This window comes from Bos indicus, chromosome 28 (genome assembly GCF_029378745.1).
Source record: "Bos indicus isolate NIAB-ARS_2022 breed Sahiwal x Tharparkar chromosome 28, NIAB-ARS_B.indTharparkar_mat_pri_1.0, whole genome shotgun sequence".
Classification (NCBI taxonomy): domain Eukaryota; kingdom Metazoa; phylum Chordata; class Mammalia; order Artiodactyla; family Bovidae; genus Bos; species Bos indicus.
In genome coordinates, this window is record NC_091787.1 from 10,612,609 (window position 1) to 10,631,450 (window position 18,842).

General features: G+C 37.0%; 1 protein-coding gene across 3 annotated transcripts in view; it reads left to right on the top strand.

Moving 5' to 3' along the window:
• RYR2 (ryanodine receptor 2) overlaps positions 1 to 18,842 on the top strand; it is an 832,848-nt gene that overhangs the window by 785,365 nt on the left and 28,641 nt on the right. For all 3 annotated transcript variants that reach the window (XM_070781954.1, XM_070781952.1, XM_070781953.1), the window contains 4 exons: positions 2,736 to 2,869; positions 6,663 to 6,723; positions 8,301 to 8,447; positions 11,103 to 11,237. In XM_070781954.1, coding sequence (XP_070638055.1) covers positions 2,736 to 2,869; positions 6,663 to 6,723; positions 8,301 to 8,447; positions 11,103 to 11,237 — 477 coding nt within the window. The remainder of the gene's footprint in view (positions 1 to 2,735; positions 2,870 to 6,662; positions 6,724 to 8,300; positions 8,448 to 11,102; positions 11,238 to 18,842) is intronic.

An 18,842-nucleotide genomic window follows, 5' to 3' on the forward strand; every position in this document is an offset into this window, starting at 1 on the left:
AGTTTCAAAAATTTCATAAGAAATCCATACTCTGCAGCTAAAAATTAAATAAGCATTGCTCATCCACCCATCCTCTGACTCAGGTGATTAAACAGTGCTCAGCCTGTACATTAAAAATAACTGGTAAGAATTTTCTCTGAGATTGGGTACCTGACTGAAGGTTCTTTTCTGATAAGACAGCTAAGTTACCAGGGCTAGAATCCTGCCTTACAATAAAGAAGTAAAGTTGTATAACAACAGACAACTACATTTTATATTACTTTATATAAACTTCAAAGACCTTTTTTTTTGACAGTTTTTTTCTTCTGATACACACTGCATCATAGGATGGTGGGAAGAAGACAGATAGTTAAGACCATCAGCTCTGATTTTGAGAGTCAAGGATTATCTATGCTCTTCCTACCACACATTATTTAATGTAGATCACTTTTTAAAGAAAATATAACAAGGCATACACAGTACTTGTACATTGTAAAATACAGTAAACATTATTTTGCAGCTCCTTCTTATTCCTTGAACCCTCCAGTTGCCAAGCTGAATCAATTCATGCCATGTACCATAATGAGCTGTAGCTCCAGGGTATATATATGGTCTGAGGTAGAAGGGCCACAAATATCCGCTGAATGGAGTGATCTTTTCCCCCTTTGATTCCACCAGTTTAGTGGGACTCAGAGGGTGGTTGGTGATTAGCAGCTGCAAATTTTTTGTTACCAGTCTGAGGGGAGAAAGAGAGTTTGCCAAGAATTTAAATCAAGTACATCATTTAAAATGAAGCACATTAAAGAAAACAGAACAACACAAAAACCCCTCAAGACTTTCTAGTTGGAAGGAGCAGAATGTTTGCTGATTTTCATTTTGGTGCAAGTTTTTTGTCTCCTTGTGACCGCAAAGTAGTAGCATTGCACTAATGCAGATGAGTCATCCAAATTAGGCCAGAGCTTTGAAAGAATCATTTTTAAGTAACTTAAAATAGATGATTTGCCATACATCAACATGAACCCACCACAGGTTAAATTAAAAAAAAAAGATTTGAATATTTTATTCATATTTGATTTGAATATTTTATTCATATTAATTATTTAATAATATAAAGAAGCAAAAGTTATCTCCAAAGGAAATGATATATCTAGAGTCAAATAAGTAGACAAATTGTAATTGTGGCTAAGACTCTTCATGGCGTTGCTGCTCTTGGGTCCAGTTTGTCCTCCTGGGTGAGAATATAACCCCTAAAGAACTCCCACTCAGATCAGCCCAGCCCCTTTTCAGTACTGTGAGAATAATGCAAAACAAATTGTTTTAATGAACCTAAATAGTATACATTCATAGGACTTTAAACTACTATTGCTCTTTAATGTTTATTTCACTTTACCTGTTTGTACACATTCCAAAAATGCTTATTTTAATTTCTACTAATCCTTTCTTTCTGTTTATGTATTTTTCCATTACCTACTCTAATCTTTTAACATCCCCTCTCCTTTCCCTCTGGTTCCCAGTGCCTTTGCTTCTCCTAGATCCCTTTTCCTTGCTTTCTTTCCCTCTTTTGCTGCCAGTTCTCTCTCCTTCTGGATTTCTTTCATTATTTTGCTGTTGCCTCATTTTCACTGATGTGCAGGATCCTCCTGGTACATAAACCCTAGGCCAAGAGTTGCTATATAAGAGACAGAGGTACTGAGCTCACAGGTGATCTGTGAGCCCACGTCCAAGCATTGATTAAAAACCCAGTACTTGGGCAAAGCCAGGCAAATGTGACAGGACAGAGGGGCAAGGAAATCAAGGTGGGTTGCTAAGAAGTGATTCTAGTGATGGATAAAGCATCTATACTAGAATTAACTGAAGACCTGAGGATGTGACAAGGTTTCAGGTTCAGGTGGAGACCACAGAGGGAATACCAGCATGTCGTGACCATCCCAGTGGCGTGCTGTGCTCTATGCAGGAGACCTTTGCTGAGTCAGCCTTGCCTGGATGCTTCCTCATCCACTCTTTTGCCAAGCCGACCAACCCTGGGCATGTTACATTCTCTAAGATACAATTTCTTTGTCTGCAGAGCAGGATGCTAATAAGAGGAAACTTCCATATTGAAAGAGCCCCATGATGGAAAACAAGTCAAAATTCTTAGCATAATTCCCGACATAAAGTATGAATTTGGTAGAAGTTACCTTATTCCATTACCTCCCACCACTCCTTTACCCATTTCCTTCAGCCCATCCTCTTCTATTTGCATACCTTCCTCTTGCCTTAGAAATCATGTTCTTCAGCTAGGTATTATTTAAAATGTTTTAAGTAGACTTGCCTGGCAGTCCAGTGCTTAGACCCCCACATTTCCAATGCAAGGGCACAAGTTCAGTCCCTAGTCGAGGAACTAAGATCCCACATGCTGTGCAGCATGCCCTAAACAAATAAATGCCCCATACATACATCAGTGTCTCTTTTGCTGTCTCGTACACAGGGTTATTGTTATCATCTTTCTGATGGATTCATTTTGATATTTGGCAAAACTAATACAATTATGTAAAGTTTAAAAATAAAATAAAATTAAAATAAATAAATAAATGCTGTTAAATTCACTTAGACCTTAACAATATGATCAGAGAACATGAGCTGTAAGTTAGATTTTTAAGTGAACTTGAAAGTAAGACATGTATTATGTATTAAAATACTCTGATGTTTGTATGTGCGTACATAGATGAGACTACTTGATGGTGGAGGTCTGTAAAATGCTTTTATTCTTGCCCCAGGTTATGGATAAATATGGAGAGTTCTATGGCCGAGACAGAATCAGCGAGTTACTCGGCATGGACAAAGCTGCCTTGGACTTCAGTGATGCCCGGGAAAAGAAGAAGCCAAAGAAAGACAGCTCCCTGTCAGCTGTGTGAGTGTTAATTCTGCTCTATTCAAGATGTAGGTAGAAAGGAGGAAAAATGAATACACTTCTGAATTTGCTAGTGCATTGATTTCCTTTCCTTCAGTGTCAGAAGAACAGAGAGATGAGCGAAACAGTATATGTACAAAATCTGCTTTTGTACTTCTGAGCTCTGGGATCATTAGATATAATCTATAACTTCTGAACATGTCTTTTTTTGTTATTTATATAAAGCAAGACAAAAAGATTTATGTTCTTAATTTGATTTGCCTCTTTACCCCTAAATGCCACTTAAGTCGAAGTCAGAGGTACAAAAACATAATATTTGACTATGTTTTCTTAAAGCTTCCTATTTGAAAAGAAGTTAATTTTCTTATTTTGGAAAAAGGAGTAATATAGGCCTTTTATTAGAAATGTTCAAAGTTCATATCCTTTTATTATAATTGTTATATTTTATTTAAATAGCAAAGACTTGGTACCATGTCATCATACTATTACTTAGAAAGTTTACATTAAAATGAGGCACCCTTATATAGTATTTGCATGGAATGTTATGATATAACTAGGAGAATGTAAACTGGCTGACTTCACCAGAGACTGACTTTCACACACACGTGTAGTGTGAGTATGTGTATATATACATATATTTCTATTTTACGAATTTAATCAACTATAATCTGAAAAGAAATGTAAAGCCCACATGCTTTTAAAAAGTAATTTCTTATTGTAGTCACAACAATTTTAGAAAAAACAGTGGTTACCGTCCCTTATTTAGGTGTATTTAAGGTGTCAGTCAACTAGGTATGTGATGATTTCTTTGAAAACATAAATATTTAAGGTTCTGTAGAGCAGTGTTAGATTGTCTTAGATAAATATTTTAGTTAGCATTAAAAAAGACACTTTGGCTGACCTATCTTTTTGGTCATTTTTTTTTTCTCTCTGAAGCCTTGGTTAGAGCTAGTTGAGTCTTTAAAAATAATGTGAACCCAGTTGAAAAGTAGTTCAATAAGCACATATGTAACAATCTGGTACTTTAGGAAAACAAATATGTTTCCTAAAGACCAAATCACTATATATAAGAAGAAACACAGTTGATAAGCCTTAGGCATTAAGACCTTTATGTTAGAATATTATGTGAAACAAGGATAGTGGTGAAAAGTATACTGAGTTGCCCACTAATATTTTCAGATCCCTGATAAGCAAGGTAGAATTAAATAGTTTTACTGAATTATGCATTTTACATGGGCTTCCCTAGTGGCTCAGCTGGTAAAGAATCTGCCTGCAATGCGGGAGACCTGGGTTCGATCCCTGGGTTGGGAAGATCCCCTGGAGAAGGGAAAGGCTACCCACTCCAGTATTCTGGCCTAGAGAATTCCATGGACTGTACAGTCCTTGGGGTCGCAAAGAGTCGGACATGACTGAGCAACTTTCACTCTCACTGAATTATGCGTTTTACATGGTCGTATTTGTGACTCTGGAAAATAAGTCTGAAAAAACAGAAAAGTTTAGACTACTGTTTTACTATGAACAGTTGTAAATTAGTGGAATTTTCCACTGTTTTACATAGTAAATATTTGCAGGTTGACTGCTAGAAAAGTACCAATAAATTAATGTGGACTTTATTAATACCATTAAATAGGGATAATATAATTACAGTTTGCTGGTGAATAACACACATTACTAGGAAAAAATTTACATGTAGTGTTCCTTTATTAAAGTGTTTAAAAAGATGGAGTTTTAAAAGATTATCTGGTTTCTATATGAATATTATCTTAATGTGAACATTTGCATACAAGGATGATTCACGTATCTATGTGTGCATGTATTTATCAATCAAATTTATAGGGCTTGGTATGTGCACATTTGGGCTTCTCTGGTGGCTCAGTGGTAGAGAATCCACCTGCTAATGCAGGAGACATGGGTCCAATCCCTGGGTCAGGAAGATCCCCTGAAGAAGGAAGTGGCAACCTGCTCCAGAATTCTTGCCTGGGAAATTCCATGGACAGAGGAGCCTGGCGGGCTAGTCCATGAGGTAGCAAAAGAGTTGGAAATGACTTAGCGACTAAACAACAGCAGCGACAGATGTGCCCATTTAAATAGGTGGCTAACTTACCTCCTGGGGTAGAATGGCCTCCAACAGCCAGAAAGCCTGCATACTTCTTCACCATGTGTCTTCATGGAGTGAGAGTGGAGCTTATATCTCCGAGCTCTCTGGCTTCTAGCTTACCTCTGAACCAAGTCCTGTGGCTGGGGAGGCCGTGACTGGTCCAGATCAGCTGTGCTGCATCCCTGAGGGTGGAGTCAGCTCTGCCCAAAGAGCATGACTGCCACCATTGGTGAGAAGAGAGTACTGTGTACTACAAAATGCTTTTCATGCAGTCGGTAGCGACTTGCTACCCTAACGAGTGATAGGGATAGAAAAGAACTAATCATAAGAATAAATTTTTAAATCACGAAACTACCATGGGAAATTCAGACATCCTGATAAAACCCTTATTTTATTTAGGATTGCTTTCATGGAATATAATTATGCTCTCGTGCAAACTTTCCAGTTTGTTTATCTTTTTAAGAAAAAGTATTGTTATATTGAAACCTATTGTAAATATTCATGAAACTTTAAAAATGATTATTTAAAATCACAAAACTACAACTCAAAGACAGTTTTATTTCCTTAAAAGTCAGAGAGTCTAGGCTAAAGTAAATTAAACCTTAACTCCAAGGGGAAAAACCTCCTATGAAATCAACTTTAGATGATAAACTATGTATCACTGCACTTATAACTTAAGATTGGCCTAATTAAAGAAATGATTAAAAAAGTAATTAAAGACTAAAACAGTATCTCTAGAGGAGCCCTTTTGAAAATAGCACTAAAAATTACATCGTATTATTATATCAATTCCTAGAATGTTGGGAAGGCTAATAAAATTATAATTTCTAGCCCTATAAACCAGTGCAAGTTCTGAAAAAAGAAAGCTAAAAAAGTATATTTTAATACATGTCTATTTTATTCTGCAAAGATCAAAAATATTTATGTTGCAATTCATTCATTCAACATTATTCAATATTATATGATACACTGACTGTATCATATAATGTGCTTGGTGATGGGTATTTTAGAGACTAGTGAGAGAGGTGTAAATACATGTACATACATACACACCTACAGCTACAAAACTGTGGGATATGATTATAAAGGGAGATGACTACAAAGTGCTGTGGGAAGCAAGGGGAAGGGTTAAATTCCTTTTTGGATAGAGAAGGATATGAGAAGGGGCATTTTTGAAATCAAAAGGAAACAAAAATAGAACCAATAAGCCCTTTCACTGGCAAAATCATTACAGTTATAAAGTAAATGTGGCTATTTATGCAGGTTTTTTATTAGTTGAACTAAAAATAATTCTGTTGGTATGCAGTTACAAATGTATAGCGAAAGTTAGGGAGGAAAGTCTTGATATACCTATGTTGGTTAATTTGTACAATTTTTAGGAATAAGTGTTAAAGTGTTTATCTTATATTTAATGTAGAGAAAAGAAAAGGTCAAAAAAAGCTATTTTTAAATAATAGAAGATATACTGAAGCTTTGTTTTGTTTTCTAAGATTCCTCTAAAAAAAATCACAAAACTCTGGAATACATTGTCCAACGGAGCTCTCAAGCTCTTCCCCGGGCACCTGAACTAGAACTCATCTTCTGAGATGGTTGCCAGCCCTACCCCATCCCATGGGGAGTGAATGCCAGCAGGCTCTTGCAAGCCTGTGAGCCTTTGCTTCATGTACATATCTACAAATTCTTTTGTTTTTCCAGACTGAACTCTATTGATGTGAAGTATCAGATGTGGAAACTAGGAGTCGTTTTCACTGACAACGTAAGCTACCTTCAATACCACAAAGTAAAACGCACTCTGATTAGATGAGTTTACTGGGCTTCAGCAGGTGGAAATTTTCGACGGCTACTTAAGAAAGTTATTCAAATATCGGTTCATTTAATACTGACCATATCTGAGAAAAACCCATAGAAATACATGATTCATCAGCCCATCTCCCATTCCATTTCTTTCAATAGCTGAAAGATTAAAATGAAAATATATTTACACAAGAAAATGAAACATGAAAATTCACGTGTATTTTCATTCAGGTTTTAGTTGAACAATGGCATTCTTCAAAATTTTTACAGATGTTAGAAACTTCTAAATACGTTTTTTAAAGTTTTTCTTAACATTGATTGCAATCCATTTGCTTCTGCCAAGTTAAGTACATTATTGTGTTCTTTTTCTTGATGGATCTTCCTTTTATCAAACAGCCTATGAGTTAAACCATAGGACCCACATATATGTACAAATATTATGAAAAAAAATCACCCATGACTAAAAGCCACCAGCTGTCAAGGCAGAGAATCACATTATAGTATCTCATTGGTTCAATAGCTTGACATTTTTGAATCTTAGAATTTTCAGTTTAAATAACTGTTACAGTCAATTGTTTTTAATGCTACTATTTGCTGCCGGGGAGTTGCGAGAGAGAATCGTGAAACATGGCTGAATACATCGACTACAATTGTTTCTGTAGCTCTCAGCTCATCCCCTCATTCTTGCTTCTTAATTTTTTTGCCATCTTCTCACATCCACTCAGAAAGGAACGTAAGAACATCCCCTAAGGCCTTCTGCTGTTCTCTCTTCTGTGCTTTCTTCCTTGGACATCTCATGTAGTCTCAAAAAATCTCACTCCAATTTTAGCACTGACTTTTATAGTGACCCTTACTTCCATTCTCCTAAAGACCTGTGACACCCCTCTCCCGCATACTCTTAACCTCTGTCTCCACCCCTGCCTCATCCAGTCATGGCCCAGAATCCTGGGTATCTTAGAGAACCCTCCAAAGAGCTCAAACTCGTCTTGAAATATCTTTTGTCAGCTGCTAGTAAGGTGTCTTTCAGCTAACTTCTCCTCTAACAGTGGAAGCAGCTTCCCTGAATAAAAAGAAGGTCACCTCAACTCAGCCACACGTGGCAACATATAAAGATATTTTGGGTTGTCATGACTGGGAAAAGAGAATGCTAGTGGCAGCTGGTGAGTAGAGACCAGGAATGCTGCTTGCAAACCATCCTATAATGCACACGATGGCACCCGTGTCAAAGAATTAACTGGCCCAAACTATCAGTAGCGCTGAGGCTGATATAAGCTGCTGTTGAATAGTAAGTCAATTCATTTTTCTCTGTGGGAGAATAAATAAAAACAACCACTCTGGTGTAAAGGAGAGAATGGATGGCATTGAACTCTGCAGAATGAGCTAAATTAAAATACACGAACTCATATAACTAATTGGAATTATATGAATATATAATTAAAAGATAAAGTCAATGGAGCAGTTAGAATGAGATCAGAGTAGCTTTTGCAATAATATATATTCCATTTTCTGACATTCTTTTCTCTCATTTCATCTTAATAGTCCTTCCTCTACCTTGCCTGGTATATGACCATGTCCATTCTTGGACACTACAACAACTTTTTTTTTGCTGCTCATCTTCTGGACATTGCTATGGGATTCAAGACGTTAAGAACCATCTTGTCATCAGTAACTCACAATGGCAAACAGGTAAAAATTTATCTTTTCTTTCCCCTGCAAAAACTGAAAAACTAACAAATATTCCAACAGAAGTAAAACCAAACCTCAAATAACAGTGTACAGTTTTAAAGCTTTTGTGGATAGAGGAGCTGTACTTTTTCTCCTGGAAACCATAAGGATTTGTAGTTTGAGAGTCCCTTAGACCTACGTTCAAGTCTTGGTTTGATTGATTTAGCTTTGTGACCCTGGATAAATTATTTACCATTCCTAAATCTCAACTCCCTCATTTTGAATGAAAACAGCAAAAGTACCTACCTTACCAGGGTTTTGTGAGAATTTAAAATAAAAACATAAACGTGGAGGTCTTAGCACAGGCCCTGGCACAGTAAATTCTCAGGAAAACAGTTACTGTTTTGTTCCTAATATGATATCTGCTGTATTTGATACTGTGAGGAAACCAAAGTATGCTGCAATATCCTCACACACTAGTTGCATTAGTAATAAAACAGATGCTGCATCTGTAATTTAATACAGTATTTTAAACCAGATCTTCTTGGGCTCTTTTCTCCACTTTTATATTGGGCAAAATGAATAATAATGTTTCACACTTGACAAGGTCATGCTTACTTAGAGGAAAGTTGGCTTAATTTCAGATAATCAGCTTATGTTCTAATGCAACACACTTGTCTTGTTAAAACTTTCATTATTAATAAACTTATCAATTCATTCTGTATTTATCAAGTGTCCACTGAGAGGTAACACATTCTATGTTATTTACTTGGAATAAAAGAGTCCTTCTTTTTCCAGAATTTTATAATCCAGCATATTTTAAAATTGGTGCCCTTCCTAAAACCTTGAACTATGTCCACAGTTAAATTCACATTATCATGACCTTCAGTTTTCTAAATTTCAGCATACTGTTCTTATATATGTCACTCTAGTTTCTGAATATGAGTATGGTATGTATGGCATGGCATAAATCCAGTGACAAAAACTATACTAAGCTTATTCGAAAAGTTAGTAGATTACTTTTGAGCTCCAAGCATATTCAAAGAATTGGAGATGCTGAATTTGTGGAGTGTTTTCACACAAAAAAATCTAGCACTATGCTCAATTGCTAAACTTTTGCTTGTTTCTAAATTCTATTCCCTCTCTTTTTGAGGTATCAGATTTCCATTCGCAGAGATAGAGAGAGCTTGGTCTTATAGTAAACATGTAAAATTTACAGTGGCTTTGTACTTAATTGGTAGGAGTGAATTAAGCCCTCTATTAAGACATGTTTTTTTCCAGATAATTATAAAGTGATTTTTCAAAGACTTAATATATGCCACCACAACATAAGGGGTATGTTGTAATCAGAGGAAGTTGACATAAAAAATAATGTATTTTAGTGTGTTTAGAATTTCTGTGATGGAACCAGAAAAGTATTTTCACCAGCTTGGTGGAAAGCACATTTAAAAAATATACATGAAAGTGAAAGTGTTAGTTGCTCAGTCGTGTCCGACTCTTTGCAACCCCCCCAGGCTCCTCTCTCTATGGAATTCTCTATGCAAGAATACTGGAGTGAGTAGCCTTTCCCTTTTCCAGGGGATCTTCCCAAACCAGGGATTGAATCTGGGTCTCCCACAATACAGGCAGTTTCTTTACCATCTGAGCCCCCAGGGTAGCCCCCAAAATATTCATATACAAATTATGTGTATATTCATATATATACATATTCTATAAAATGTGTTTATATATACATGCATATATATATAGTGTATAGTTTGGAATTAAAAATTACATACAGCTTTAAGAAGACCTTTCAAACTGTGAATTTTATTTATACAATGAGAAAATTAGCCTTTAATACCAAATAACTAACACTATTTTAAAGTGTTTTTCCCAGTACTTACTTGGCAGTCCAGTGGTTAAGACTCTGATCTTCCAGTGCAGGGGGCGTGGGTTCAATCCCTGGTGGGGAAACTAAGATCCTATATGCTATGTGGCACAGCCAAAAAAGTAAATATATAATTAAAGGAGTCTTTCCCTTTGATCACTGCTTTAGAGTAACAAACCCAGACTTCTTAGTTTTATTTTTTTTAATATTTATATTACATACTATTAACAGTTATGCACTTCCAGGTGTTAGAAGAAATTCCTATTTTATTTTATTTTTTTAAATTTTTTTTTAAAGAAATTCCTATTTTAATTTAGGATGTTATTGAAGGAAAACATGATTTACAACCCCTCTTACTATCATAACAAAAATGAGATAGTTTTTATTAGGAATGTAAATTATTTAAAGGGAATAGACCTTATGAAAAGAAAGTATTTAGTATAGTATCTACCACCAAATATTTAGATAATAGAAAAATGAAGCTGCTTATTAATTATTAATCATTTTAAATAATTAAATTTTATTAAAATAAATTTTAATAATTATCCAAATTGAATTTGGATAGGAAATTAAATCAGCAATTATTCATATTCCAGTGATAGTAAGCATTTATTAGTCAATCAAGTAGTCAAGTTTTACATAAAGTAATCTGACAACTTGATAAAATAAACAGACCATGAAAATAGATTTCCCCACTGAGTGTATAAGTAAAGGATGATTATAAGGTGTGGATTCCATTAGCTTTTAGTCAGTGAATCCACTGATTTGTATTTCTAATGTATTTTCACTGTCACATTGCTTTCCAGCTTGTATTAACTGTTGGCTTATTGGCTGTTGTTGTATACCTATATACTGTCGTGGCATTCAATTTTTTCCGAAAATTCTACAATAAAAGTGAAGATGGCGATACACCAGACATGAAGTGTGATGACATGCTAACGGTAAGTTCACACTCTGATCTCATATGAATGAAAAAATTCTCCTGCTTACTCAATTCAAGGAATTGTATACTTATTCTTTAAGAGTGCATAATATAAAGTAGTGTATACAGCAAAAAGCTGTGTGGCTTTTTAAAGATTTTCATGTTTTGCGGAACATGAAGCGTTTCTGCTGGTTTTGCACATCTGCTGCATCAGCCTGATAATTAATAGAATATCAAGTAAAGTCCTTAGAACTGGAAGAATTAATATAAACCCTTTAACCTGTTGTTCATATATTCTAGGACAGCAGGTAAAGTTTTTTCCTTGTAGAACATGTTGAAGGCTTAGGTATTTGTTCACCTTAATGATAGCTGAAATTACTGATGTCCAAAAATACTTTTTATATTGAGTATCCTGGCTTAAATTATTCTTGCTCTTGACTTTAAAATCAACAGATGTTAAAGCTTTTATATTATTTTATCACTCTTCTGTAACCTGCATCTTGGATACTGGCAAATCAGAAATTAACATACATGGGACCCTAGACTAGGAAGTAAAAATTAGACAAAATATTAACCTTTACCTGGAAATAGATGAATCCTTAAATGAGCTCCAAATTGAGACACCTATACCACTGAGGTTGGTATAAGTTAAAGAGACAGATATAATGATGCTAAAATTACTCTAGGAAAAAATAAACATCTCAAAGGAATAATGAGAAAGAACTACTAACATTATAAAAGACTAGTTCAGTCAGTTCAGTTCAGTCGCTCAGTCGTGTCCGACTCTTTGTGACCCATGAACGGCAGCTTGCCAGGCCTCCCTGTCCATCACCAACTCCCAGAGTCCACCCAAATCCATGTCCATCAAGTCAGTGATGCCATCCAGCCACCTCATCCTCTGTCGTCCCCTTCTCCTCCCACCTTCAATCTTTCCCAGGATCAGGGTCTTTTCAAATGAGTCAGCTCTTCGCATCAGGTGGCCAAAGTATTGGAGTTTCAGCTTCAACATCAGTCCTTCCAGTGAACACCCAGGACTGATCTTTAGGATGGACTGGTTGGATCTCCTTGCAGTCCAAGGGACTCGCAAGAGTCTTCTCCAACACCACAGTTCAAAAGCATCAATTCTTTGGCGCTCAGCTTTCTTTATAGTCCAACTCTCACATCTGTACATGATCACTGGAAAAACCATAGCCTTGACTAGATGGACCTTTGTTGGCAAAGTAATGTCTCTGCTTTTTACTATGCTGTCTAGGTTGGTCATAACTTTCCTTCCAAGGAGTAAGCGTCTTTTAATTTCATAGCTGCAATCACCATCTGCAGTGATTTTGGAGCCCCCCAAAATAAAGTCAGCCATTGTTTCCACTCTTTCCCCATCTCTTTCCCATGAAGTGATGGGACCAGATGCCATGATCTTAGTTTTCTGAATGTTGAGTTTTAAGCCAACTTTTTCACTCTCCTCTTTCATTTTCATCAAAAGGCTCTTCAGTTCTTCTTCACTTTCTGCCATAAGGGTGGTGTAATCTGCATATCTGAGGTGATTGATATTTCTCCCGGCAGTCTTGATTCCAGCTTGTGCTTCATCCAGCCCAGTGTTTCTCATGATGTACTCTGCATAGAAGTTAAATAAGCAGAGTGACAATATACAGCCTTGACATACTCCTTTTCCTATTTGGAACCAGTCTGTTGTTCCATATCCAGTTCTGTTGCTTCCTGACCTGCATACAGTTTCTCCAGAGGCAGGTCAGGTGGTCTGGTATTCCCATCTCTTTCAGAATTTTCCACAGTTTATTGTGATCCACACAGTCAAAGGCTTTGGCATAGTCAATAAAGCAGAAATAGATGTTTTTCTGGAACTCTTGCTTTTTCCATGATCCAGCGGATGTTGGCAATTTGATCTCTGGTTCCTCTGCCTTTTGTAAAACCAGCTCGAACATCTGGAAGTTCACAGTTCATGTATTGCTGAAGTCTGGCTTGGAGAATTTTAAGCATTACTTTACTAGCATATGAAGACAATTTTCTTACTAGAGAATGACAGAACAATGGAATAGTCTAGAAATAGATTTAGATACACATGGAAATTAAAAGAATGATAAAAGTGGCTTTAGAAATTATAAAATGAAAAATAATTCAATAAGTGGTAGAAGTAAGTACTATGGACATGCTATGGGGGGAAAATTGATAAAAATTAATGACAGCTAAATTCTTTACATCAAAATAAATCCCAAATGAAATATCAATAGATAAACTTCAGTGCAAAAGAAAGAAAAAATGAATGAAAGTTAAAACAGGATTTGACTTTTGAAATAATAACAATTTTTTAATGGGGAAAGGGGTTTGTATGACATAAAACCTAGGACTCATGCAAGCACAGAAAATTACTTTAAGATTTTCCTTAAAGTTTCTTTTCAAAGGCAGATGACAAGCTAAGAAAAACACAATGCTGTAACAAAGAGCCAGTTTCTGTAATTTATAAAGTCTTAATCACATCCAGAAGAAGAAAAACAAGCAAACTATATGACTAGATACTTCACTGTAAAATAATTTGGGGTTGTAAATATGGAAAGATGCTCAGCTCTATCAAAAGTTTAAGAATGCAAATCAAAACAATCAGTTGCCTCCTGAAGACTGTTAATACCTAGAGTTATTGAGTTGATTGACAAAGTGGCATCTTCATGAGCAGTAGTAGGAAGTTAAATTAACAATTTTAGAGAAATTTTATAATGACTATCAGATTTTTAAGTGCATTAATCTTTGACTTATACTCGTGTCCCACTGCTATTAACTGATCTAAATTCATTCATAAATATGTCTGTATATTCAAGGATATTAGTTGCTATCACAAATTGAAAATAATATAAATTATAATCTATAGGGTCCTAATTAAACATGGTAGATCCATATAATGGAAAAGTATGTAGCTTTTTCAAATAATAGATAAGTTTGAATATGCTAATATGCAAAGACATACAAATTATACTTAAGTGGGGAAAAAAAGCAAGATCCTGAACAGTATTGTGATAGAATCCTAACATACAACATCACACACTCACAAAAATGTATATATTAGATATGTCGGACTATGTATATGATTTTTCTGGAAGGATACATAAGAAACTGTTAACAAGGGTTCTTAAAGGAATTAGGGACACAGATAAAGGAGAGAGAAAACTTATACGCTGGCAGACTGCCTGGTCACTAGTAATAACCTTCACCAGAGTTGCTAACACCTCCTTTCTGCTTCTCCACATCCCTACCCTGCCATTCCAGGCCCAGGGAGGAAAGTACTTTAGAGATCCTTCAACTCCTCTTCTGTGGGCTGCCTTTAAAACCACATTGTCTGTATCCCATGACCCTGAAGACTTGGGGTAGTGGCTGGCCAGAGGCAGGCAGGGGAGCGGAGGACTGATGGAGGCAACAAGACACAGAGGATAAGTATCAAGGGCAGGCATTTGTGCCTACACTGACCCAGGGGAGATTCATTAATATTCCAAGAGAAACACCACAGTGGTTCTAAATCTCAAAATTCACAAGCCTCGGGTCATAAAGTTTTTCTGGAGTCATTCAGTCCCAGCGGGTGTGATGCTCAGTGAACCCCTCAAGATTGATGGAAAGGAGGAATGGTTTCAGACGGGGATATGCAGTGGCCTGTCACAGAGTGGGAACAATATATGACTTAGATTCCCCTCTCCCACCACAGCAAGACCACCTCCCACCCCTGCTGCCAAATATCCTGGACCCTCCTTGTCACATCGTGGGTCATATTTGACCCTAATTAAGTTGTGCTAATGGTATCCTTAGATGACTACATTTTGAATTTTGCTCTCAGAATGAATTTCCATTGCTTTTATAAATTTTGTCAATGGACTTATTATGAGAGGAATCCATGCATTATTTGAACAAGAGGTGGGTTAGGAAGACCACTGCCTTTATCTGACTGATTTTACCCAATGACATGACATAGGTATAAAGAAGGTAGAGGAGTTTGCCTCACCTGCAGATGAGGAAATAGGCTTGTTGATCTTTTCAACTATGGGCTTGGAACTGAGCTACAGCCAGGATTTTGTTCATTTTGAACAATCTCTGTCCATATAGACTACCTCTGACCAACTCTGTTGTAGGTATTTCTGTCTCTATACAGAAGAGTAAATGTACCTTGCCTTGGACTGAGGCGAGGTTGGAGGCATCATAGTTTTCATCTTAGGTGTTTCTCTCTTACAGAAGAAAACTCAGTTCCAAGATACAAACCATACCTCAGTTCCTACCTGTCTTGTAACTACCTACTGCTGTCAATCAGTTGAACCAGACAAGAGTCTGAGTAGTTTCGCACACATTCAAATCCAGCTGATTGGTCTTAATAACTGTGGTGTCAGAGGCCACATTATCTAGAGTAACCTTTCAGTTTTAGATCTAAAAAGTGAAAGTCGCTCAGTTGTGTCTGACTGTTTGCAACCCCATGGATTGTAACCTGCCAGGCTCAGTTGTCCATGGACTTCTCCAGGCAAGAATATTGGAGTGAGTTGCCCTTCCTTTCTCCAGGGCCATTCCCTTCGCTAGGGGATCTTTCCAACCCAGGAATCACACCAGGGTCTCCTGCGTTACAGGTGGATTCTTTACTAGCTGAGGTATGAGGGAAACTCTTTAGATCTGAAAACCCCTTTTAATCTGCCTCTTAGAAATGCTTGTGCAGGTAGATTTTGAAGAAGCCAACAGCTGTAGAGTTTATTAAAAGTGGAGGCTTAGTAAAACCAAATATCTAGCAAGACAAAATTACGGAGTAGGAAGTGGTTGGATTTAATTATTGTAATTCCCCTAGAGAATCCTTTCTTTATGCCAGTCTCCTTCGCATTTCTTTTTCAACAGGTGAAATCTCGTATGCTCACCTGCGATAGGTTTTCCTCACTCACATCCTGTTTTATTGCTGTCACCCTGAGTTTTCATCTCCTATGTTGTTTCAGGTCCCTTCTTTGGGTCTCAAGGAACGCTGCAGGTTTTCCCAAGGATTTAACTCACTCAGTGTTTCATAACGTACAGCAGGTGGCACTGCGGCTGCAGTTTTGCAGACTTAGTGATGATTCATACTTAAATTTCTTTCCGTCTTTCTTTCCTTATTTATTTATTTATTTAGGATCATGGTGTTTTGAGCCAGAGAATCTAATTAAACCAGGAGTAACCTGATAGAATTTGAACCTCTTTGCCATGAATGTAGGAGGAGAAAGTGAAAAGTAATCTAAAGTTTTAAAAGTTCAGAGCAAAAAGCAGATTGTAGCTAGGGAGACTGACATGTCATATATGAGGGCATTCATTACAAAAAGAGTGGTTTTCAGCCTCAAATGACTAGAGGAGTCACCAGGAAAAATCTTTGTAAATCCATAGGTCTTCAAGACCAACCCCAGATCCCTTGAGTCAGAAACTGTAGGAAGATATAAAGACCCATGTATTTTGGAAAAAGCTTTCTAGGTGGTTGAGATAAAAAGTCTACTCCTAGGGAAGTAACATGCTTAGGTAATTGTTCTAAATTACTTATTTTACCTTATCTTCTCAAGGAATAATTTTTCTCTAGAGGCAGTCTCTCTTTTTCTCTCCCTGTGTCTGTTACTCGTCCCTAGCCCTGCTTTTTTTCTTTTTCTAAGATAAAGATCTTATAAGGATCTTGCGTGCGTGTGTGTGGACCTGCTCAGTCACTTCAGTCCTGTCTGACTCTGCAACCCTATGGACTGTAGCCTGCCAGGCTCCTCTCTCCTTGGGATCCTCCAGGCAAGAATACTGGAGTGGGTTGCCATGCCCTCCTCCAGGGGATCTTCCCCATCCAGGGATCAAACCACCAGTTCACTAGAAACTGCTCCTCTTCCAGTGTTCCCTAAAGGCAACATAAACAATGATTAACCCCAGAATGTATCAGTTTAGGAGGCAGATCAAGGGGGAAAGTCACTGAACATTAAATCCTGAGAATAACAACTGCCCTGGCCTGGTCTGTGTAGCACCAGGGATCTTCCTTCCTCATTACTCAGATTTTCTGAAGTAGTAAATCTTTTTGCTGCCCAGCATTGCCCCTCCGGCTCCTATTATTGGGTTGAAGCTGATTCTCTGAAAAGGAAGGTAGATGAAAGAATTTCCCTTTTCAGGAGCAGAATGATAATCTGAAAGCTGAAAGCCTTTCACCCCATGTGAGTGGGTGATCGCCACATTTCCTTCTATTCTACCACAGCAGCCATCTCTCTGATATTTCTGGTGGTAACTTCCGATAATGAAGGAGAATGCTGGGAAAATCTGTATCAAAATTCCATTGGTGAATTTTGCATTTTACTTGTTTTCCTATTAAGAACTTTGGTATCTTATTGAGTCTAATAGATCACATCCACAAAACGCTACCTGTCTTTTCACAGAATGGCCATATTTTATTTTAATGAAATATGGTAGAATCCCCTCCTTAAAATTCTTAGTGCTATTATAGAATGAAGGTGAGCAGTGAGATAAGGATACTGCTGGAGAGGCTAGGTGGCTGAAGAGAAATCTAAAAAGAAGATATTTACCTCAGTAATTTAGCCTCATCCCATGGTCTTGTTTTCAACTTTAATATTTGAAAGTAAAAGTGGATCATTCGCCTGAAGACAGACTCATATTAACCAGACTCCTGAGTCAGACATATGAGTCAGAGTATTCACATTCCACTCATTAAGAGTTCAAATAATAAGCTGATAGTCTTTTTCCCATAGAAAAACTCTATTTGGGGAGCCAAATTGTAATCCAAAGTCTTTATCAGCAGGAATTAGCTGGATGATCTTAGTCACATACATGTCAAACAAGCAGGCCTTGGAGAGCTGTGATTCTAGGACCTGAATGGGGAACTGCAGTTGATCCACTGTTGACTCACAATAGGTGTTAGTGTGAGGAGTTTAAAGGGCCAGAATCGGACACAGAGAAGTGCCAGACGATAGGCAGGTAGATTGTCCAAACTGAGGCCCAGGCAAGGGGGAGGGACAGATTGCAAACAAAGCTAAGGATGGAAAAGCCAGTAATGGATGGACTGTGCTGGTTCATTAAATAGTGAGCAGCTGCAATAGTAATTCTGTTCCATGTGGCCACAGTTAAGCACATGTGAAGATAGATTTGGAGAAAAACATATAGCCCCCAGTTTTTCTTAATAAAAGCAAGAAATTCATATGGTAAAAATAATTCCAATAGTATGTAAGAGTATATTAGGAAAATAAAACTTTCTCTTCCCACATATCCACTGTTAACAGTTTCAAGCACTGTTTTAGACAAATAGTTATAAGAAATTAATTTAGTATCCAAAGGTTTTTTTAAATTTATTTTTTATTGAAGGATAATTGCTTTACAGAATTTTGCTGTTTTCTGTCAAACCTCAACATGATTCAGCCATAGGTATACATATATCTCCTCCCTTTTCAACCTTCCTCCCATCTCCCTCCCCACTCCACCCCTCTAGGTTGATACAGACCCCTGTCTGAGTTTCATGAGCCATACAGAAAATTCCTGTTGGCTATCTATTTTACATATGGTAATTTAAGTTTCCATGTTACTCTTTGCATACATCTCACCCTCTCCTCCCCTCTCCCCATGTCCATAAGTCTATTCTCTATGTCTGTTTCTCCATTGCTGCCCT